General features: G+C 38.9%; 1 protein-coding gene across 1 annotated transcript; it reads right to left on the minus strand.

The window, feature by feature from the left end:
* On the minus strand, positions 1–1,341 carry LOC140235845 (muscarinic acetylcholine receptor M1-like). The gene has a single exon (XM_072315842.1). The coding sequence runs from the start codon at positions 1,339–1,341 to the stop codon at positions 1–3; it is 1,341 nt and encodes a 446-aa protein (XP_072171943.1).
* Between the last annotated feature and the right edge of the window lie 23,726 nt (positions 1,342–25,067).

Raw genomic sequence — 25,067 nt, forward strand, 5'->3', positions numbered from 1 at the left:
CTATTGATCTGCAGCATTTCTAAGGCTGCATTTGTTGCAGCACACTTTGAAGATAGTCAGGCGGAGCAGTGGCTGTGCCAGGGCGTAAGCGAGAGGGTTGAGTGTGCTGTTACCGTAGGATATCCAACGCACTATATTTCGCAGTTCCGTAGAATACGACAACCTGGTGATCAGCGAGGAATCGAAGGAGTAAAGGACCAACGTTAGAGTAGCCGGAAGCCACGTCAGGAAAAACGTTACCACGACAAAAGTCAGTGTGCGTATCGCCTTGTTTCCTTTCGACGTACTTGGTGCCGTGCTCATGTTCCGTTGATTAGACGTTGCCCTGGAGTTTCCCGATACAAGTGTACGACCAAATGATGATGGTTCTTCTCGTTCCAGCAGTATAGTTGGAAAAATTGCTAACTCCTTTGACTGATTGGTAAAGACTTGTCGTTCACCTGACCCTTCTTGCAAATGCTTTTCAACATGACGCTCTGCTTCTTGTGACTCGCCCAGTTTACGCCTACCACTCACCTTTGATTCTTCGAAGTCGCTGCTAATGTTTGCAATCTTCTGAGACCTTCCACTCTTGGCAAGCGAATTCCCCGCCAGAGTACTTCTCGGAAACGACTCTTCGCTAGAATCCTTCTCACTGTGAAGGTATCTTCTGTCATTACCCGATGTCAGATTGCCCGCCATCATCGTGCTGTAGTATATGCGAATACACAGCACAGTGACAGCCACAAATGGGATTATACTTCTCAAGATTACAACGACGACACTTGCGACAAAATTGGTTGCATAGTTCGGAAGGCACGAGCCAGATGCATCTCTACGTCCGGTTGGTCGAAGAAAGTCCCAGAGCGGTCCGATGCCCAGCCAGACAGCGAAAGGGAGGAGCCAGGTAAACATGTTTGCAATCATGGCTGATCGCTTGTTCTTCATCTTGAAATGATGCAGAGGATACGACGTTGCTAGGTAACGATCGAAGCAGATGACGACGATTCCAAAGACGGACACGCCCTGCAGCGCGTGCTGGAGTCCAATGAAAACGTGACAGAAAGTTTGACCCAATACCCAGGTCCTGCCCAAGAGAAGAAACGTCGCGCGGATCGGCATACACACTAAACCAACGAGGAAGTCGGCCACGGTCATGTTGATGATGTAGTAGTTGCTATAAGTCCGCAGCTTCCTTTCGTCGTAGAACGCCACGAGAATGACAAAATTCGAAACGATGGTCACCACCGTTAAGCATAGCACAGCAACCACCTGCCAGGTTATAGATAGGTGGATCGTGGTCGCTACGAAAACCGTTTCTTCAGTGACATTAACAACGCCATCCATGGAGAGAGTGCTCATGACGATGATTCTTACGATGATTTCTAGGGAAATACGCGAGGAAAAATTAACAGTTCTATAGTTTTATTTCTTCAGGAGTTCTTAGCGACAAATCTATGATTTTCTGTGCTTTTGGCGCCATCTGTAAGAGAATGATTATATTTATGAGAAATCAAAAAGTACCAAGAGTGATCTAAAAATTGTATTTAAAATTTCTTATTTAAAAACTGTAGTTTATATTCTGGAATAGTGATTATTAGGAACGTACTCCACTATTTGGATTTTTTATTTTCCAAATGATTGTGATAAGCAGGCCCTATTATAAAAGCTTCACCGGCAGAACGCATAAAGTCCTGGTGGATTGCAATTTACTGGAAAAAAAATGTCAGCCAGTCATTATGAAATTAATAAATCTGATTTTCCGTGCATACTTCATATTAGAGAAAGATTTAATGGAACTTGTTGCTATAACTAAGTCTTTCCTTAATGATAATGATAATGATAATAATAACAATAACAATGATAACAATAACAAATTACATCTATATAGCCCTTAATACAAAAGTTTGTAGCGTTTTACAAAAGACACTTTATACATTATTTGTTGCAAGCTCACACATTTTGCTTTCAATTTAGTTCAAAATGTGACAACTTTTAACTTTTTTTTTAAAAAAAGTTCGAACATTAATTAAGTCAATACTAATCTCTTTGAAGATAATTTAAAAACTGTGAAGACCAACACTTGCTTCGGCAAAACTTTTCATTCGTCTAATATCTAAAGAAGGAAATGTGATTCTGACAGCGACATCAAAGAACGAAAAAAAAAAAACATAATTCAGTTTTCATTTATGGGCTCACTAAAAAAGAATTGATGTGTAGAAAAGGAAGGAATGGAATGTGAAAGCCTGATGACGACCAGACTCATGACTATTAGTCTATGTTACAAGAAACATATTATGTTACGAATTTAAACCATTATTTTAACGCTTGTATTATCTATGTATAATGTTTGGAAATGAAAATGATAAAAGAATCATGATTTGGAAAATGATCAATCCTAACCCTCGTTGGTAAAAATATAATATTTTTCACAACATTGATTCAAAAGTAGCAATTGTGCCAGATATTCCTTTAAAAATGTTATCCCGCTATGGTTACATGTGAAACTCAAGAGAGCAAAATTACACAGCGAAGTTTCGTTGGGACATACCAGTTTATCGAGGAGAAGCTGGGAGACAGAAGGTAATGACCAACGTGACGTGTGGAGGAGATCCGAAATGAGATGTACTTGCGCGAAACCGAAGTTTTAGCTCAACAGAATACTCCAGCATCTCCAGTGAAAAAATAGGAAAAAAAATCCATTATTTATCATTAGGGCGCGCTTCAACGTCACCTGTCATTGACATTTTAAAAAGTCATCTTCGCCAGAAGTATACCCTTAAAGGGATGGTAGTATAGTTTTGGTTGAGATGAGAATTCAGCTATTAACTTTTTGTGAGATTCTTAGTGACCCCTTTATGAAATGTTGAAAAGCATACAATTCTATACCAGGAATTCAAAATTTATTTGATGAAACGGCTGAGATATAAAAAAAAACAAACAAACAAAGCGAAATAAAGCAATTCTGATAAAATGTAAGTCTTACTTTTTATGAGGATTACTTTGTTTTGGATATCTCAACCATTTTAAAAGCAATTTCCTCGAGTAAACTTTGCAGTCATCTTAGAATTATATGCTCTTTCATATTTCATAAATAGTTTCTCATTATCTAACAAAAAAAAAAAAATCATCATCAAAAAGTCTGAAAATTCAAGCTCCATTTCAACCGAAACTATACCTTTAATGGACATTCTTATGGAGTGTTTTTTTTTATCGTGGTATCTTAGCTGATTTGCTGATTACTTTGTCATGATACAAAATGATACAAGTCACTCTATGAAGCTGAATAACTTATCGATCTCAGAGTGATTCTACGATAAGGAAAGCTTGAGTAAGTGGACTTTTGAAAAGCGTATTCAGAGTTCCTCTTTTGTGAAATAAACTGCGGGCTTTCACAAATATCGATCGTGTTCTAAAGGCCTTTCCTGTGTAATTTGGCTTGATTTATTTTTTGATCATTTTTACATTTAGACTGCTTTTATTGATGACAGGTTGCCTGACGTTATTCTTTACTTTTGTAATATATGGATGTGACTTAGTACCTCTTAGAAACAAGCGCTTCGTCTATATACTTCGACCGGCTGCACTGTCAAGTTTCTTTCAAACCAGAAAGTGGAGAGTAGGCTGTAACTTGCTGCTTTGGAACATTAAAACTTGGCAAAATCAATAAATTCAATAATGGACTTGCAGATCAAAATCATACTGTTCAATGAAAAAGAAAATGAAGCAAAGGTCTTTACTGCTATCACATTCAGTAGTGCACATGTAGGCCTACAGACGTGTCTAATCCGCACTCTCCATAGTAAGTATGTGTAGTCATGGTAGTTGGTCATTTTTGTTTTGCTTCTTTTAGCACGTACATTGCAAATGTTTTCGTGTGTGATTAACTCAAGTGCAAGCCATTTAAATGCGATGCATATTTTCTTTTTTACTTTACTTTCGTCTCGTTCAAGCAAGAAAACGATTTAGATATCACAGACCTTTGGATGCTGGACGATGTAAAATCGATTTAACAATGCATTGACAAGGTCCCCTTTATCTGGAGTAGCCTCTTCAGTGTTGCCACTGCTCTGCCATGCAGAGTGCCCTGACATAACCATTACCCAATCGTTGCCAGGTACCTTTTTATACACCTGACATATGGGTGGTAGAAACACCTTGTCCAAGGATGTAAGCACTGGGCTGGATTCGAACTCCGGTCCTCCGATTCGGAGTCAGGAGTTTTATCCACAATGCCACAGTGCCCCCTGATCAAGACAATCAAAATGTGCTGCATGATTTCCTTTGCTCGTTTTATGACAATGAAGTAATGAATGTCAATAACATTACACTTAGGTACACTATCGTGGATCCTATTTTGATGATACCGCCTTTCTTCTATCCGTATGAAATGTTACCCTATTTTTTCAATATTCCTATATGGATTTGTACACGATATTATTAATGCAGTCCTGGTTTTTGGTGGTTGCTACTTATATTAGTGTCTTGGAAAAACGTTTGGAGCTTTGAAAAAGAAATATAGCCCACACAAAAACAACAACAACATCAACTACACCGACAACGCGAGGAACTGTAATATTCCCTAATTTTCTTCATAATTTAGCTCCGATTTTGTAAATATATCTACCATTGTTTTTTTTTTTCAGATTACATGAGAGCCAACTTACATACTAACATATTGTGGGATTGGACTGTAAGATGTGTTTGTTTGTTTGTTTGTGTGTGTGGGTGGGTGTGTTTGAGTGTGTTTTCAGATGAACTTTCATTTTTATGTCTATTCCTGCATTAAGTCCTTCCAAAATTATCGACAATATTAACGTAAGTATATATATATATATATATATATATATATATATATATATATAGATATAGATATATATACATAATAAAGTCTAGGTCCAAACATGTTGGGAAGTTACGTATTGGCTCCAATATAACGAATAATCAAGAAATAAACTGGTAATGCATTTTTTGCCAATAAAAATTTTATTGAATTCATTTTATTGAATGCATTTTTATTGAATACATTTCATTAATATGCATTTTATTGAATGAATTTTCAGAATGCATTTTTTTTTTTGCCGTGTCTCATAGCAACCAAGTCTGTATATGAGTGCGCGCTCTACATGTTCAATCTGTGTTTTGGTACAGTCATTGGCCAAAAAATGCATTACCAGTTTATTTCTTTATTCTTCTATATATATATATATATATATATATATATATATATATACATATATATATATATATATATGTATATAATACATGTATATATATAAATATGTATAAATATATATATGTATATATATAATATATATATATATATGTATATAATACATGTATATATATAAATATGTATAAATATATATATGTATATATATAATATATATATATATATATATATATATATATATATATATATAATGAAGTGGGATTGGCCCCGTAGGTGATGGGTGCTGCATTATTTTTGGTATAGTTGTGACGGACGAATGACTGCTGGCAGACGTTGCAGTATATTCACTTTGCTTTATATGTATATATATATATATATATATATATATATATATATACATACACACATGTGTGTGTGTGTGTGTGTGTGTGTGTGTTTTGTAATCGAATGGGGCTTATTGCAATACAATTTCGCTGTCTTTGTAGGTTGACGTTAACTGCATATACATATATGCGAGCCAAGAGACCACCGCGGAGTGCTGTGAATGCTAGTTTGTCCTCATGAATAAAAGGCGTATATTTCAATCTCTTATTATTTCATATATACACACATAGACACACACACATATTCTCTACATGTATCTATATCTATTATACATATACACGTTTCGTTGTATACGCACTTTTTTCCATACTGCTTGGTTAACTAGAAATGTCGCTTTGGCGACTGGTATGCCTCCGCCATAATGCATGATTTTCCCAATAGGTCTAGATAGTACATGTGGACACTGTGTGATTACATTTTCACAAAATTGGCAAAATATTGGAATGACAAGTTTGTCACAAATGTGTTGAATGTTCACCTTCCTTGACGTATGTTTAATTGGATGAATAGGAGAGCATGTATCTAGGGATTTAAGGACTTTAACTTGACTTTGACCCATTCATACATTTAGGCATTGAGTAATTTTCAAGGTACAGGTGTGGAGAAAAAGTGCAATTTCTGAATTGAATAGTAAATCGTTACCATTTTCATCTGGCCCTTGACCCTAAAATTCATAAGATAATTACTTTCAGGTAGAACATGCATAATATGTACTAAGTTTCAAGGTAACTTGAGCCACTTCCGAGATATGGAGGAAAAAGTTAGTTCAGCACTTTCACTTGATCTTTGACATTTTGACCTTTGAGGCAAAAAGAGAGGAAAAAAAAAACTTTCCAGAGAATTTCTATTAGGTTACACACGCATACACCAAGTGTAAAAAAAATAACCCTGCTGGCATTGCATAAATATGAGGGTAATAGTAAAATTTTGAAGTCTTGCACTTGACCTTTGACCCCTGACCTTTGACCCCATGAACCCTACATTCTCTAGATAATCACTTCCAGTCAGTACATGTATATACTATGTTCCATGAAGATACCTTGAACAATTTTCCAAGGTACGGAGAAAAAAAAGAAGTTTTAATATTTTTACTTGACCTTTTGACCTTTGACCTTTGACCTCATGACCCAAACTTTCACCAGAGAATCTTAATTGGGTAATACATGTATACACTAAGTTTCAAGAAAATCTCTTCAGGCATTCAATAGATATGGTGGAAATAGTGAAATTGCATGTATTTGACCCTGACCTTTTGACCTTTGACCTTTGACCTCATGACCCAAACTTTCACCAGAGAATCTTAATTGGGTAAAACATGTATACACTAAGTTTCAAGAAAATATTTTCAGGCATTCAATAGATATGGTGGAAATAGTGAAATTTTGTGTATTTGACCTTGACCCTTTGACCTTTGACCTTGAGCATGTGCACCCAAAAGTTGATAGGCACAACTTCACCCCCTAATACACATACATGCCAAGTTTCATTAGGATACCTCAACAGGTTTCGATAGTTACCTTGTCCACAAAATTCATTACGGACGGACGGAAGGACGGACGGACGGAAGGACGGACGGACGGACGGACGGACGGAAGGACGGACGGAAGGACGGACGGACGGACAACCCGAAAACATAATGCCTCCGGCACAACTTCGTGGCGGAGGCATAAAAAAAGAAAAGAAAAAGAAAATGACCTTTGAATACTGATTTTGCGATATAGCTGAAAGTGATTACCCAATGATAGTAACAACATTTTTACAGCATAAGTTTCAGATAATGTTTGCCTTTTATTCAAATTCATGAAATTCTTCCGTCAAAAAATGATTTCATTGCAACTGATTGACAAATTGCCCTACATCGACGTAAATCTTTCTGTCATGGCTATTACTAAAACACTGATAAATTTAGTGATTATTTACGTCGATGCGACCCCTATTCATCTTTTCTTCTCTTATTTTTGTTTTTTATTTTGCTTACCATAGTAAGACTTCATAGCTGACACATCACTAATTACTTATATTGATAACCTGTATTTGCACTTTAACATTAGAAAGGAAAACTCTCATCGCCATTATAACGTTGATTATAATGACATTTGCAACACAGCTATGACGTCTATAAAACCTGAAAAAGTGAAGAGTTTGATTGGGTTAAACAGCTGTTAAATGCCATTTTTAAACATTTTTAAGATGTGTCCATCATCCAACAGCGCAAAATAATAGCTTTCCAAATCTCATGTGTTGCATAACAAGGAACATTCTTGGAGATATCATTGCAAAAATATCATCATAAGATTTTCTTGTAATTTCCTGTTTTTTCAATTGGTATAATCGCAAATAAATCAACTTGACAAGAATGGAATTAGTTCCTTCTGCGATCAAACTGTTCAAATCATGACATGATATCCAACTCCAGTTTTGTCCGTAATCCCCCAATAATGTCAAATATGAAAATGAACATAAAGACACATTCACTATAATCATCATATACGTACAACATACCCCGCACAAACTTTTTTTTTTCACTATACACTACTGCACGTTTTTCATATTTTTTTTTTTCCATTCACAGAGTGGTGACTCAAGTTCCCTTTCATTTGTCGTTTTGTACATGTATGACAAGACTACTTCTGGGGTCATTTCCCTTGTCAAGCGTTCGCTTATGATGATCGTCTCCTGCAGTTATGTTATATAAACCATGTTTAGAGTTGTTTATATTGTCTTTTGAACGGCAGATTTATACACGTTATTCTTAAGATCGAATGATTGTGCATGAAAGAACACCTGATCGTCTTCGTTTTACACTCTCACGCAATACTGTATGTTTTTACTAATCTTCACTCTTGTCCCCATCAATGAACAGGTCAAAGAACAATCTCAACTCTAAGAAAAAGCTTTTATTTCTGTAAACAGCCCTCCTCCTTGGAATACTCTTCCACTGAGGATCCGATCAGCAGAATCCAACGACATATCTAAAAAGGATTTTAAGTCATACATGTTCGCACATTGATTTAGTTATGTATTTCTTTGATTATTTCATATTTAATTATCTCTATCTCTCCCTTGTTCTTTCCACTTTCATGATAATGTACAACTGTATGTAATTCGCTATTATGTCATTTATGTCCCTCTTCGCCTTAGGATAGTTCACTAGATCGATGTCGCATAACAAGTGCTGTTTATATTCATGATAATTTTGAGTCCCTTACCTGTTTCAACAGACCGTTAGATTCCACCATTACTCGATAACGTTGTCTAATTGATTTTGTCTTAAATTCTATGTTTAAAAAAGTGCAGATGTAAAGTCAATCAATAAATGATTTAATACACAAAATATGAATGCGTCTAATTGCTTCTTATTTTCCACTATTTTTTTTACAAAAGATATGTAGGTTATCTGAATACACTATAAGTATCATCATAACGTTTTTCATGGAAAGAAATAAGTTCTTTATCTCGAACTGAAACTACCTGTTGTTATCATTAGCCCATGATCGAAAAGAAAAGTCGATAAAATCTCCATACAACCCACTGCCTTAATATCATCATTTGGGTGTCGATTTTACAGTTACATTTTCTTAGACCGTGTAGACTCTTTCTTCTACCGTCTACTGCTTCTAAGACTATTATCCTTTTACAGTACACACACACACACACACACACACACACACTCACGAATATATATAAACATATATATACACACACATAATGCCCATCACCCTGAAAACTATGTCGACATCGTTTTCATTTCCAGAACTAAAGGCAATGCTTCAAGAACGATGCGTTCACACAAACCATCATACGTCATAAAGAGCTGTTGCTGCTCAGTGGATTAGTCTACGGAACAATCAAGAGTAGCCTGATTCGAGTCCCTTCGCGGTAATTGTGCCTCTATAGACAAATATATCCTCTATATCCTCACTGATCCGTCAGAGGAAACCCGAAGCCGTCGTTCCGGGTAATACAATCTTTCCAGGAGGTTCAATAATCCGAAAATGGTATAATGTGCAATAATCATGTTCGTTACTCCAACGGCTTGTTAGTCCGTAGTCCGATGCCTTACTAGTAATCACCTTCGAAATTACGAATCTCATATTGTTTTCGGATTAACGAACCTTCTGAATAACGAAACTGTTTTTGTTCATTTTCAGACTAACAAACTGTCGGAACAATGAATCTTCGGAATAACGAACCCTTTGTTCAATTTTGGACCAACAAAGCTTCGAAATAGCCGACAGCGAACCTTCGAAGTACCTAACTTTTTTTCATTTTCAGATTAACGCACTTTCGGAGTAACGAACTTTGTTTCATTTTCAAATTAACGAACCTTCAGAATAACTAACCTTCGTAATAAAGATACCCTCGGATCAACGAACCTTTGGAATAACAAACCTTCGGAATAAAAATCTCTCGGAATAACGAACTGTATGTATAAGCTTCGGTTCTGCCATTGCTTCCTTGCAAGCATTCCGTGCTTTTTTTATCAGCGGTCATATAAGAAATCGATTCACTATTTACATATTCAAATATCGAAGAAAATTAATTTTCATCTGATATCTTTGTTTGAATTTATAGAAATATGACATAAACGATCCATCACATTATGCTTTCCGTCAAGTGTACCACGTGTATCCTTTATCACTGTACAGCAAAATTTAGAATGCAAAATTTAATCTCTATCCTTTACCGCTATCTTTCGAGACAATATGACGCCTGCATCATAAAACCTCTTTCTAGAATGGGTTAAATATTGGAATAAATCATCTATTTCTGTGTAGTATGCACAACCCTGAATGATCGTAAAGACATTACGAAAACATTGTCTTATTATGATTAAGACAAAAGCGGATGTAACATGATATGAACAGCAATAATTGTGTTCAATGCAAAAGATTACATCCATGATAACGGATAATTAACTGTGCATAAATGTCAATCATATCGATGCCTTCATCGCTGTTTAGTTTCCAAATCTGCGTCAAATTTATCAAAATATATCAAAATGATCAGATTAATCCTATCCCATCTACGCCTTTATTCCTAGCCATGGATTGTCTTCTTCTTTTTTAACGATTTGGTCCGAATGATAACTTGAATAATAAATTTGGTTCGATTATTTCCAATTAACAATTTGAGCTGACGATCCATCACGGACACCTCGAGCACTTTCATATCCACCGTGACACTTGGACTTTCATGGTTTTCCCTGCCCGCGAAATTCCTTGCGTAGGCTCATGATCACGGAATTGTAAATGTGCAGATCGATGTCAGGCGGTGGTGCGACATCATCGCCATAGGCTAATCTTGGGTGTTGATAGGGCGTCATTTCGGGGACATGTCGAGAGGCAGTGTAGTCATGTTCCCTTGCGCCAGGAGATGAATCCAGCTGCGGAGGTCTCCCTTGTTTGACTTTGCAAGTTTCGACCAGCTTCTTGTGCAATATTATCACGCAAAAGGTAAACAAAAAGACGAGAATCGCACTGCCGATGACGATTCCGATGATGATGCCGATGGCGAGTCCAACAGGTGACTGTGTTTCCTCATTGCTGCGCAGAGTCGTCGTATACAAATTCGTAGTAGTTGGAGATGGCGATGGTTCGGAAAATGGCGGCGATGAGCACCGGATTGGAGCGAGATTCGAAAGGATATTATTAAGTTGAATGTCAAATGTGCGATTCATCGGTAAGCCTTCTTCTGTCGGATATGTAAATGAGCCATCAGAAAAATCGACATCATCACCGGAGTCAAGAAGTCTAACTCTCTGCGGATTCTCTGCACTGTGAAGACCTTCGACGCTACACCTCACGTTTATCTTTGGCTGCTTGTTGTTTGAGCGTTCAACCGAGGAACAAGTGCATCCAAAAACGCGAACGAGAAATGTTGTCGTCTTTGCGTACCCCTCGCCAGCAGCTATTGAACACGTATAATTGCTGGAGTCGCTGAAGGATATATTGGTAAAAGAAATGTGGAAGGATCCTGTTCCATTCTCATCTTCTTTATACATGGTCGTGGTATGGTTATTGAGTTTTTCCCACGTCGGTATATTTTCAATTAATGTCGAATAAAAGGCGAAGTAATCGGTATTGACGACCTCCTCTATGTTAACAGTTGAATGTCCTTTTTTGGACACTCGGAAACTGTCGGTTCCTCTATGGCCCTCGCATATCAGCGTCAGATTATCTCCGACGTTAACAACTTTCCTTACAAAATCCTCTCCATTACAGAACATGAACTCCTCGAAAACAAGTGAAAACAACAAAGAACAGCAGATTTTAACTAGCAAACTGCAAATCATATCAGGGCACTTCATCCTGCCATAGCAGCATCGACGACTTGATCAAATCAACTCTGTAATGATGAGTCTATAGTCGCAAATAGAATTATTCTTTGACGTCGAATGTAACAACCTAAGTTACATCGATAACAATAAGTGTTGGATCAAAGGAATATCACAGAGGTGTAAGATCATCAACTGATGGCAATTCTGCAATTGTGAGTACAACAAAATAATCCATGCTATTCCGATTTCGCTCCCATGTGTAGTGTAATTTCGAACGAACGTACCGCAGAAATCAGTCGAGTTGTCGGTCGTGAGAAATTGCCTTCGTGCCCTTTCTCAAGTTCTTGGCGGACTGATGTCATTTTTGAATGATCTCCCTGCAACTAAAGCACAATGTCCACTTCCCGTCTCACAATCACGCTGGGTTCAAAACGTAGAAGTGCAATACACAGGACGTCAACTTCATGAGAATGACGAATGATGATGAAGACGAGACGGGGAGATTTTTGTTGAAGGAGTACAGATATACTTTTTCTGCTCTTTCCTTTAAATTCTGCAGTTGCTTACGTAGATGTTCAAGGAAGGTGAACTGGACGTCAATATGACGTGTGTGGGGATTGATGACCGAAGTTGACAGGTTCTGCTATGAGTACCCATCACTGTCCGCTTAAGTACGATCTATTGTGCCCAACCGCGTCTAGTGTTTTTCAAAGAAATGACACAATGCCATACAGAACAGAAAGAATAAATACTCGACTAGTTTCTAATTGCATCACTTGATGTCAGAACAGAAAGAATAAATACTCGACGGGTTTCTAATTGCATCACTTGATGTTTAAGACAACAGCGCTGAAATGGATTCTTGACAAGTCCGCGGCTATCTCTTTTCAGATCAGGGCAGTTTCGACCGCTTGTACTTGCTTTCAGAGGCACAAACGGATTTGTAACGTGCAGTTCACCGTGTACACACGGCTATTACTCCTCTTTGCTTTGGAATACCATAAGATTAACACAAATAGACTTGGAAAGGATATAATCATTTTCTTTTCGAGTGGATATTTTTATTTTATTCTCCCGGACGTATCCTAACACTTCTACACGACACTTAGATACCTGATACTGCTGATAGTGTCTTTGCATTAGAAATTACAGAGCACAATACTTATTACTCGTGCAGGTACCGCGGTTGATTTACAGAAACTGAAATGTCGTTAACATCACTTTCTTTTGAAAAATTCGAGAAAAGTTCAGTGATTATAGGTGTATAGTGTTTATACACATTTAAAACCCATAAATTCTGATAAACATGTGCCAAAATGGGAACAAAAAAGAGAAAAGTTTTACCTCAAGTTAACTTCGTGGATATTTAATGTCTAGCATTTCACTCTTCCAAGAATCCTCGAAGGATATACAAAGCTCAAAGGATATAAATAAAGTGTATACCGTTAAAAGCGGATCTCTTAACTTAAGGAACGTCGAGTATTGTCATAGTAATATTCAAGGAAACTACTGATCATGGGCTTTTACTATACGCAAGCAAGAATAATCTAATATCTCTCGCTACTCGTGTAGAGTTTAAACATTTTAGGTATATATGTGTGTGTATATAAACTCCAATCAGTGGTTTGACTGAAGCCACTGTTAATAAGAGTCATCTAAAGCTGTGTTACACATAGAGTGCGATATCATAAAGATGATAATGATAATCATGTTATATATATCAATGATAACGATAACATATGGATAATTACAACAATAATACTGTAATACCGATAACCATAAACATAATGATAATGCAGATAATACCTCTGTGTCATGTCGGCAATCTTTGATTAAACAAGTCACCCTACTCTCTTATCTGACATGAATAGGCTCTCAGAGAGTGCATATAAATCATCATGTATACACTATATTTCTTTTTCACAAAAAAAAAATTTTGATCATTCTCGCATTGACATCACTTATAATATTCGGGCCTCCATGGTACCGCTGGGTGTTAAAGAAAAGTGAAAAATTAGCATGAACTTGATCCTAACATAAGGTAAGTATTTTCAAAGACAGATTTGAGGATTAAAAGAACACTCAAGCACATCTATACTTTCATTCAGAATAATAACTGCATTCAGTAATATGCACTAAACTCACGGAGAGATGCCAAATGGAACTGCCTTTGCTCAAGTTCACTTATTAGCAGCCCATTGATTCTCATTTCCAATATTCAATTAAACAATTAATATGCGTTCCTATAAAATACAATGTTATATGATATATAATATTATTTTGACGTTCGTAATAATCCACTTCATGTATTGTATGTATGTATTGTTTGGAAATGAAAGTAAAAAGAATGAATGAACAACACGATTAATGAATGAATGAATGAATGAATGAATGAATGAATGAATGAATGAATGAATGAATTCATAATGAATTAGTGAAAGAATGGATTATGAGGAAAAATCAAGTGCAGCGTTGTGGTGAAACGCTCATTCCAGAGGCCTGTCCGCCTATATACTTCCACATCAAAAGGTTAACATAATTATACCCTCATGCTTTACGCGAGTGTATCATGTCCCTCCATTCTCCCGTTTCTTTTGACACGTGCAAGCCTGATAAAAGTATTGAACCATCTCTGGATGTGTGCACTGCGTAGAGAATATGAAATCAACTCATTAGCATGTCTGCTTCAAAATAATAGTTGCTTTATGCTTGCTAACTTGTTCTCTGAACAACAGCAATAACAACTACAAATCATTTCCCTTGGACAGGATAAAAGCAGAAAGATAAGCATTGTATACTCAAGTTGAGTTTGATACATAATACACAGGTGATAAAATTCTGTTATACATTGTATCAAATTTTTAAAAGGGAATTACAAAGTTTCACAGCATGTTTTATTAAGCAACGAATAAGAATAGGAGACGATGATTAAATAATTTCCTCACATTTCCTCCGTTGGTGTGCACAAGGAAGTAAGTACTCAAAAATATTTTCTCAACAATAATACAACAGTTGTATTCCCTTCCCTGTGACAAAGCAAACATCATTAAAACATTCCAGCTTTTCTACAATCTGTTGTGAATTGTTAATCTCTTCTTCAATTCATGTTAAAGTACGAATACTGTCCATGACTGTCCAGACTCTTCAGAACATTTGGTACCTCATCCTTTCTCTGCGCCAGAGACTCTCGACCATGTGGACGGTGTGAACAACGCTGCGTTTTTTCCTTTGAGAACTTGCGCTAGAAGGACACAAAGGGTTATGCAGTATGTCCCCCACATAACTACAATCGGATTTTCGCATTGACATCACCCAATATGATTAAACAGTCGAAATTCTACTTAAGGGTCTTAAAACATAACATCTTAGCTCTATCTTTGCAGAAAACCTCATTCAGTTTGGCTAAGCGGTCACAGAGAAGTGTGGATTGTTGTAAAGCATGTCATGAGTCTGATTCTTCCAAGTTTAGCACTTGGATGCTCTTGGAACTGCATATTAATATGTGAACACAGTAGACAGAACTTGGAGGGAAGAGATTCCTGACATGCTCTACAAAATTCCTCATTTCCCTTTGACCACTGAAGCAAGTCGAATGAAATTTTCTATAATATGCGGGCAATGAGTTATAGTTTCATACCCTGAAATTGTATTTGGATCGATTCACTTTTTTTTTTTTTTAAGTCATCTTTGCGGAGGGTACCATTGTATTTTTTTTTGGATATACGGAACAGACAAATATCCCTCTTCTGTAGGAAAATGTTTGAAATAATCGCGACACCAGTCGTCCATATATATATATATATATATATATATATATATATATATATATTTTTTTTTTTTTTTTGTCAGAGTAAGGTTGCACTGTATATAGGACTAATACAATTATGTTAACTGTATTGGTTTATAAAGTCAACGTTGTCGTACATTACACTTGCCTGGCTTGCACTGGCCGGCTGCTGGAATGTTTTGATTGTTTCATTATGATGTCTTGATAGCAAATTTTGACTCGATGACTCTTATTACTGTGGACTTCGTCATCTATACATACAAGTTGTCTAATTAATCAAGGAAGATACTGCATTATTAGAAATAGGCCTAGTTGTGCAGTTTGCACTTCAAGGTTTCCCCAATGACTGGTAGGATTCGTCGAGCAAGATGACAAACACCTCTTTGATGTTTGCGTGCAGGTCGATGTCATCTGGTGCTGATGCGGCTTCGTCCCTTGCGGCTCGTCTTTGCCGACTCATCGGGGGTCGCGATCGTTTCGTAGACGCGTCCGTGGTTGAACAGATTTGTTCTCCTTTGCGCCATCTGGTGATTCCGGCTCTACCATTTCCACCTCTGCATGTGCATGGTGAGACACGGGATGTCTGCTTATAAACACCCGAGCAAAGATCACAAGGAAGATGAGCACACTGGTGATGAGCACCCCTATCATGGCGCCGGCGGGGACGATTCCCATCGATGGGGCTTCTCCATTGCTCAACACATCCTTTGTAGTCGTGGTAGTAGCTGGAAATGACGAGGGTGCTGATGTGATCGGAAGTACACACCGGATTGGAGTGACATTTGAAAAGGGGACAAGCGTGATATCTAATGAGGGATACGTTGTAATGTCGTGTTCCAGTGCATACGTAAATGAGCCATCAGACAATGTCACTTTGACTTCCGAATGAGTTTTCCAAGGTCTAACTTCCCAATCATACTCTTCACTACGTAGACCCGTGATGTTACAGCTTACGGTGTTGACTCTCAGGTGTTTGTGGCCTGAACTTGCATTAAAGAAACAAGTGCATTCAAACACACGAACGAGAAACATTGTTGTCTTTGCATATCCCTCATTGCTATTCGATGATATTGAACATGTGTAGTTACTGGAGTCACTGTAAGATATATTAGTGAAAGACAGGTGCAGGGAACCAGTTCCGTTCACATCTTCTTCATATGTGCTGATGGTGTGGTCATTTATCCTTTCTCGCTTTGGCAAGTTTTCGTCTAACTTGGAGTAGAACGCGAAATAATCAACATCTTCGGCATTATCTATTTGGTGGCCTGTTTTGGAAAATCGATAGCTGTCCGTTCCGTCATAACCATTGCATTCCAGAGTCAAATTATCTCCTAAATTAACAGGCATATAAATGATAAGGTCGTCTCCATTAGACAACACACAGATTTCAGAGAGCATCACAGAAAACACTATAAGAAGACAAATATTCCAACGCAAACTGGACATGGCATTAAGAGATTCCATCTTGTCAGCAATGCACCTAGAAGTGACTTAAAAATCCCAAATCAGTGATGTCGAGTCCTGTTACGATTTGTGGGATTCAGTGACGGCGAAAATGTAACATATACACGATCCATCCACATCAACTGTCACGTCAGGTGACTTTGAATAAGATAACGGAGCTTTGAGATAAATCACTCTCCGGAAATTGTGAGTACGTCAGAACAAAAGTCCATCAGTGATTTCCATGTGAAATAGCGTCACATCGACCAAAGGTATAGCGACAGGAACGAGTGAGATGCAGTTAACGATTATCAATGACACTCCTGCTATCTCTAGTCATTGCTAGTCGCGCCTTTAAAGTCACTTAACCTCAGTCTGCACTGCATCTTCTTGATGACTGTCTTAATGTATATAGCAAGCATTGATTGATGAGAATGAAAGCACTGTTCTGCACGTTATATGGGCAATTAACGAAGTCTGGACTATGATGAGTAGCCTACTTTCATTTTCACAGAGAACATAAGTTTCTTGAAATTGAACGAGATAATGACGAAAAAAAAAAGAAGAAGAGAGAAGTCTTCTCCAGGTTTCATACTGAAGTATTCAAGTCGGAAAGGCTGAAATTAGAAACGGCCATTTTGAAGAGCAAGGATATACTTCTTTCCAGAGGAGAAAATAGTTTCGCCCTCTCAAGCGTGGGAATATTTTCAAAGGATGGCATACAGTCTCACCCGGTGGGTTTCGCAATCTCCTACATGCTCCTTCATGAGCAATGACAGTTAGTCTTATTAATCGGATGTAACCATGGGAACCAGAAGTATTGCAGTGCCCGTTTTATTATTCCTTTATTGCAGCTGCTATGATGTTCGGATGCCCCATCATGATTATGGTATCGCAGTGAAAGGAAACCCAAACCTCCGAATTAATATGACAATGTGGACTGAGTAAATTAAAGCGGCAATATTAGTTTAACAATTTAGAACGCATCAGTGGAGTTTGAGGAAAATCGAACAATCTATTCAAACTATTTAATTTTTTAAAGTTTCGGTGTATGTCGTCATTTTTGGATATTATATATGTTAAAAAAGATTGCCACAGTTCATGATCGAGGACATGGATTTACAACAATTGAAATATGAATAAGGAGAATTCTATACAAGGGTAATATTCCCCCTCATATACTCCATTATACCGGTAATTGTATTCTGAACGGAGGTACATGTAGGCCTATAGGGCCATTCAATCAATCAATCATAGTTTATTTCCAATCAACGAAAATCAAAACGTAATACAAAGTATACATATCATAAAATGATATTGTCTACACTTTTACAAAAGGTTCATGTAATATACGAAATAAATTATGTAGGCCTATAGGGCCATTCTCCGATAAAGCGTGCAAAACTGCGATTTTCGTGTCGCCAGCATGTTTATACAGTTGAAATCGATATTTTGTCCCTCAGAAACTGTTGCGTTCTTACTATGTGACAAACGACAATGGACACGGACACGTCCAGTTAGTAGCCATCATTTATTGGGAGCCCGTCGTCATAGCAACCACACTATGGCAAGCCAACAGTGCATAATCATACATAACAACTCTCCCCCCTGCCAATCCAAAAATGTATTTTGACATCCGGTGTGAGGGTTTCCATAATACAATGTTGTGTACATCTGCAGTACCATGTTATTAGAACATGACATCACAAAAAAGATTGTCTCTTACTTACAAATATAGCCCACAACTGTGTGATCATAATCAAATGTCACTTGAACTTCAGCAACGTTGTTCCGTTTTTGTTTTGTTGACGAAAAAGTGCAAAAAGTATCCTTTACATAATAACAAAATTCTGTTTTTGGCTACTGTTCACAACTAACCGAAAACAAGCTGTTTTCCAGCAATTGTATGCGTAAATTTCACATCGTATATTCTGTAACATACAAAATAAAGTACATGAACTTCAACTTCCATGTGTTGTCTGAGTTATTTTTTTTCACAGTATGTATAATGATCCTGATTATCACAAAACTGTTAAACAACCAGTAAAACAACCAGTAAATAGCATTATTCGTTTCCTTATGAATAATGTCACATTATAAGCTCACTGCTCAGTTTGCTATGTAAATTCGGAATAACTCCTACTGTATCAAACTTTTGGGGTTAAGTGGATATGCGATATGTAACCAGTTCAATATCTTCAGCAATAGATATACATGTATGGTCCATTCAACTGACACAGAATACTTGTTCAAAACATTTGTAATTCCGTTGTTACTTATTTGCTTGTATACAAAACATCTGTAATCTGTTTTGTTGCTGATAATGTATGTACATAAACTACTAAACTTAACCAAAAACCTCGGGATATTACTTCATATCCAGCTAAATATAACACCTTTTTCTGTTAACATCGAAACAACAATCATCTGAATGATTTAAACACCAAAATTAACTCCTTAATCACTGAGTTGTGATTAAACATCCTTCTTCGTGTCAACTCCTCTACGCCTCTATTCAGAAAGAAAATCTATCTGGTGGTTTTCTCTTTCTCTGAGACCTTCTCAACACTTGCGTAGGAGACTGTTCTACTTCAGCTCCTTGTACATCAGGTTCACTCTGAGTATCTACGGTGTCTTGTTGACGTAAGGTTTCAGGTACTCTAACTGGTGTGTTTTGAGAACCCAAGGGATGTTCTTCTACAGACCTAGGCAAGACAAATGTGTCCCTTAAGACAGACCTGCTGGGTCTTGAGCTGTCTGGGTCTCGTGTAGGATCAAACTCTTTGTTCCCTAACTGACTCTGATCTTGTGAGTCTTCTTCCGTTTCTAATCTAGAAAGCAACTGATCTACATGCCTTCTCCAAAATCCTGTTTGTACTTGTACTTTGTACATGAGCGGACCTTCTCTCTCTACAACCACTCCCGGGACCCATTTACGCTTTCCTGTGTAGTCCCTAGCGAGTATGGATTGTCCTACTGCAAACTCGCGCATTTTGATTGCTTTGCCGCGCTTATCTCTGAGAGATGCCTGGTAATGCAGCTGTTCAGCATATCGACGTTCGATGTTAGGACGCAAGTTATCTAGTCTCATGCGCAACTGCCTTTTCATGAAGAGTGAAGCAGGTGATTCCCCCGTGACACTATGTGCTGCATTGCGGTAGGCCAGCAAGAATCTATCTAGCTTCGCTTGTGCAGATCCTCCATCAGATCTTGAGGCGCGCATGGACTGTTTGAGTGTCTGGACAAAACGCTCTGCTTGACCATTTGTACTCGGATGGTACGGTGCGCTGCGCTTGTGCTTTATGCCGTTCATGTGTACAAACTCTTGGAATTCAGCGGAGGTGAACTGACTTCCGTTATCAGTTACGATGATTTGTGGTAGTCCATACCTAGCAAATACGCTTCGGAGAGTATCAATGGTGCGCTCTGATGTGATACTCGGCATGATGAATACCTCTGGCCATTTCGAGTATGCGTCTACTATGACCATGTAGGTGAGACCTTCGAATGGTCCGGCAAAGTCCACATGGATTCTTTCCATCGGTTTGGACGCTGGAATCCATGGATGTAAGAGTGTTTGCGCTGGCTGATTTTGCACAACCTGACATGTTTCGCATCGCTTTGTGCATTCCTCGATCTGGGAATCGAGGTGCGGCCACCATACGTAGCTTCGTGCGATTGATTTCATTTTTACTACTCCGAGATGTCCTTGATGCAATTCCGCAAGGACTGCCTTCTGCATCTTGTGAGGGATGATGATTCGCATTCCCCACAGGAGTATGCCTTGCTCGATTGTGATTTCTGTTCTACGCATGAAGAATGTCTTTAGCTCGCTTTCTTCTGTAGGTAGCTGCTTTGGCCATCCATCCAAAGTATATCTGAGCACTTTGGACAAGATCGGGTCTTTGCGCGTTGCATTACGCAATTCCTCGTGTGTTGTCGGTAGCATGTCCACATGACAAACCGAAACATTTCCTGGTTCACGACCTTCGCGTTTCTCGTTTGAGTCCGGTAGCCTTGAAAAGCAGTCTGCATTTGCATTGGCCTTTGATGTGCGGTAGCGTATCTCGTAATCAAAGCCTGCGAGGTACATAGCCCATCTTTGCATGCGTTCCGCTGCTAATGTAGGCAAACTCTTGTACGGGCCTAGCAATGCTGTGAGCGGCTTATTATCGGTAATAAGCGTAAACCTGCGGCCATAGATGTACATGTAGAACTTGCGAAGCGCGAATATGATTGCTAACGCTTCTCGCTCGATCTGAGGATATTTTCTTTCCGTTTTCGTGAGCGACCTGGACGCAAACTGTATCGGTCTCTCAGTTCCGTCTGGTAGTACGTGCGACAATACTGCGCCTATGCCTATCGGACTCGCATCCGTTGCGATGGAGATCGGCAACTGTGGATCATAGTGGATCAAACAATCTGACGCTTGCAGCAGTTCTTTCGAGCGTATGAATGCAGTTTCTGCTTCTTCGCTCCAAACGAACTTCCGATCAGATTTCAAAAGATCTGTGAGCGGGGCGATCACGTGCGCTAAATTTGGAACATACTTGCGATAGTAGTTCAACAACCCTAGGTACGATCGTAACTGCGACACATCAGTTGGTCTAGGGAGATTCACAATCTGCTTCACCTTCTCCTCAACAGTGTGCACACCTTGCGCATCTATACGATGTCCTAGAAACTCCACAGAGTTGCACTCGAACTCGCATTTCTCCTTTTTGAGCTTCAGACCGCGTTGCTCTAAGCGCGTGAGCACTGCGTCCAAATTTCTCATGTGCTCTTCTTGCGAACTACCCGTAACGAGAATATCGTCTAGGTACACCTGTACTCCCGGTAATCCTTGCAAAACCTGATCTATCGCGTTCTGCCAAATTGCCGGTGCTGTGGTAATCCCAAACACTAGTCTATTCTGCTTGAACAAACCCTTGTGTGTTGATAGTACTAAGTACTGTTTGGAGTTTTCATCTAGTTCCATTTGATTGTAGGCATGGGCTAGGTCTAACTTCGAAAAGGTTACTCCTCCACTCAGACTTGACAAAATGTCATCGACATTTATGTTGGGTGGTGCCACTGGACTAAGCACTGGGTTGACGGTGCACTTGTAGTTTCCACACAGCCTAACTGTTCCATCTTTCTTAGGGACAGGCACTATGCCTGTGCTCCATTCACTGTGTTCTATTGGTGTAAGTACACCACACTTCTCCAATCGGTCTAGTTCTTGTTCTACCCCTGCCTTTAGTGCATACGGGACTTTGTAGGGCTTAGTCCTGACTGGTGTAGCATCATCTTTCACCCTTATGCTAGCCTTTGCATGGGACAATTTACCTAGCTGTCCATCGAATAGCTTCTCGTGTTTCTGAACTACTTGATCGCTTAGCCTATGCACGTTCACTTTCTGGTCCAATGTACTAGTACCAAGACTTGTCTGGACTAACGACTTCCAGTCTAGTGGTATTACTCCTAACCACTCACGACCTAGCAACATGTACTCTGTACATTCCAGTACATACAGGGCTAGTCTACCTTGGTATGTTCCATACCTAACCTGGACTTGGACCTTACCAACAGGCTCAACTGTTTCTCCTGTGAAACTCACAAACGACTTCTCAGTCTGGTCCATTTTCAAGTGGGACAAATGCTTTTCATAGTACGACAGTGGTATGATGCTTACGCTTGACCCTGTATCGACTTCCATTCGTGTCAATTTACCTTCAATCTCAATGGGGGCCAAAATAGCACCACTCTCAGACCTAACGCTAGAACTGGATCTAGTCCTAGACCTAGAACTACTCTCAGTCCTCAACTTGAACATAGTGTGATCGTACTCAACATCACTTTCATTGTCAGAACCATCACGCTCACTCTCAGTCTCACTGTTTCCAGACATATCATTGTATTCATGACTTTCCTTTACATTATGAATACCACCTTTCCTTTTCTGTCCTTCGTTTGCTTTAGTCTTTGACTTAGTCTTGGATCTAGAGTCTGTGTGTTCTTTGTTCTGATTTTTCATCGGTTTTGGCTTACTCCGGCACTTCCTTTCAATGTGTCCTTTCTTCTGACAGCATCTGCAAGTTGCTGACTTAAACCAACACTGATCAGGTGCATGGTTCCTCCCACAACGATAGCACTCGCGTTGTTCCTTCCTCCCGCGGTTACCGCTGCCTGTAGAACCGTGCGACTTGCCGTAGACCGCATTCACAGTGGTGCTGGTCCTGGTTCCTGGTCTAGCGCCGCTGTAATCTATGCCATTCCGCGAACTCTGGTTCCGCATAGCACGGGCCTCTCCCGCTGCTGTTTCTCTCTGTAGCGCGTAGTCTACCGCTTCTCTGAACGAAAGTCTGGGGTTTTCCGTTGCCTTTTCCATTAACTTCAGCGAAGTTGGCTCGTGGGAAATGCCACTGATGAATCTATCGCGAAGCTGTTCATCGAGCTTGTCCCCGTATTGGCAGTTCAAGCTCAAATGTTTCAGCTGAACCACGTAGTCACTCGTCGACTCGTCGGGCGCTTGATCACGACGGATGAACTTTCGTCGCTCCGCTACAACCATGGGCGTCGATTTCAAATGACGTCGCAAAACCATCTTCAGTTCGTTATAGGACTTCGATTGTGGGGTGGCTGGTGCTACCAAGTCTCGTACAAGACTGTAGTATTTCGGTCCGATAGAATGTAAGAACATGGCAGTGACCTGCCTTGCTAATGCTAGGTCCCGCTCCTCAGTGCGATCGCGTGCGCTCTGTACTGGCTCATCAGGCACCGCGAGCCCATTCGCCAATAGGTAAAGTTCGAACCGCTCGACGTAACAGTCCCAGTCTTCCGTGTCGTCGTAGCTGGAACTAAACGGTGGCAAAAATACCCTGTTCTGCCCCAAATTTGCACTCGCCATTGTGCTAGCTGCACCCCTACAACTTAGAGAGTCGAATGTCACAAATATCCCATCCTCGTCGCCAGTTTTGTTGCGTTCTTACTATGTGACAAACGACAATGGACACGGACACGTCCAGTTAGTAGCCATCATTTATTGGGAGCCCGTCGTCATAGCAACCACACTATGGCAAGCCAACAGTGCATAATCATACATAACAACTACCATTTTTTTTTTTTGCTTAAATTCATCTGAGAGGTCGGACCTGTAAAATAAATACCAATAAAGCTATTGGGACGTCCGGGATAATATTAGAAATACGATCCGAAGTTTGATATAACCCTAAAAACCCCATGTCGCCAGATCAAATCAGATCAAATTTTTTGTACCTCATTACATAGCCCTTCGAGTGCCTGAATGAAAAATAATATTACATAATAATATGATGTTTTGATATTTTTCTAAGAGATAATTTATATCATGTCGCCAAATCGCAGTCAGATACGTTACCCTTTTTTTAGACTCTTGAGAGAAGATCAAAGAAATGCCGCATGGCAGTGTGATTTCATGTGTTAAACAAAGTCAACCTAACGCATACATGGAACCATGATTTATTCATTGAATCTCTTGTCATAAAATAGATATACTGATCCGAAGCCGCGGAAGCCTCATGTTACGATAAGCTGACATCAGATACGTTACTTAAACTTTGATTCATTTAGAAAAAAGCATGCTGTAAATAAAAACGAAGCTCAGATACTTTTGAATACTTAAGGCAATGATTAATCACACAGCAATTTTTTTTTTTGAGAAAATGAATATTTTAGTAGATAATAGTATGAGAACGGTAACGGCACGTCAGATACGTTACCATCAAAAGTGTCAGATACGTTACCAACAAAATAAAAGGTTATCCGCGCCGCGCTTTTGCGCGCGGGTTTAATCGGTTTACAACGGGCTCTCTTGTTATGACTTGCTAAAAGGATAGTTCTAAGAGGAATTAGGAGTTTATTTGAAGAAAAAAATTGAAGTGGCCGATATGTCCAATATGAAGTAAAAGAATTAGTTTCAAACAAAATGTGGTGGCTCATCTCTTTTTATTTGGACATCTTTCTTGTACTTTATTTTGGACATCTCAGTCACTTCGGGGCCG

This window comes from Diadema setosum, chromosome 12 (assembly GCF_964275005.1).
Source record: "Diadema setosum chromosome 12, eeDiaSeto1, whole genome shotgun sequence".
Classification (NCBI taxonomy): Eukaryota; Metazoa; Echinodermata; class Echinoidea; order Diadematoida; family Diadematidae; genus Diadema; species Diadema setosum.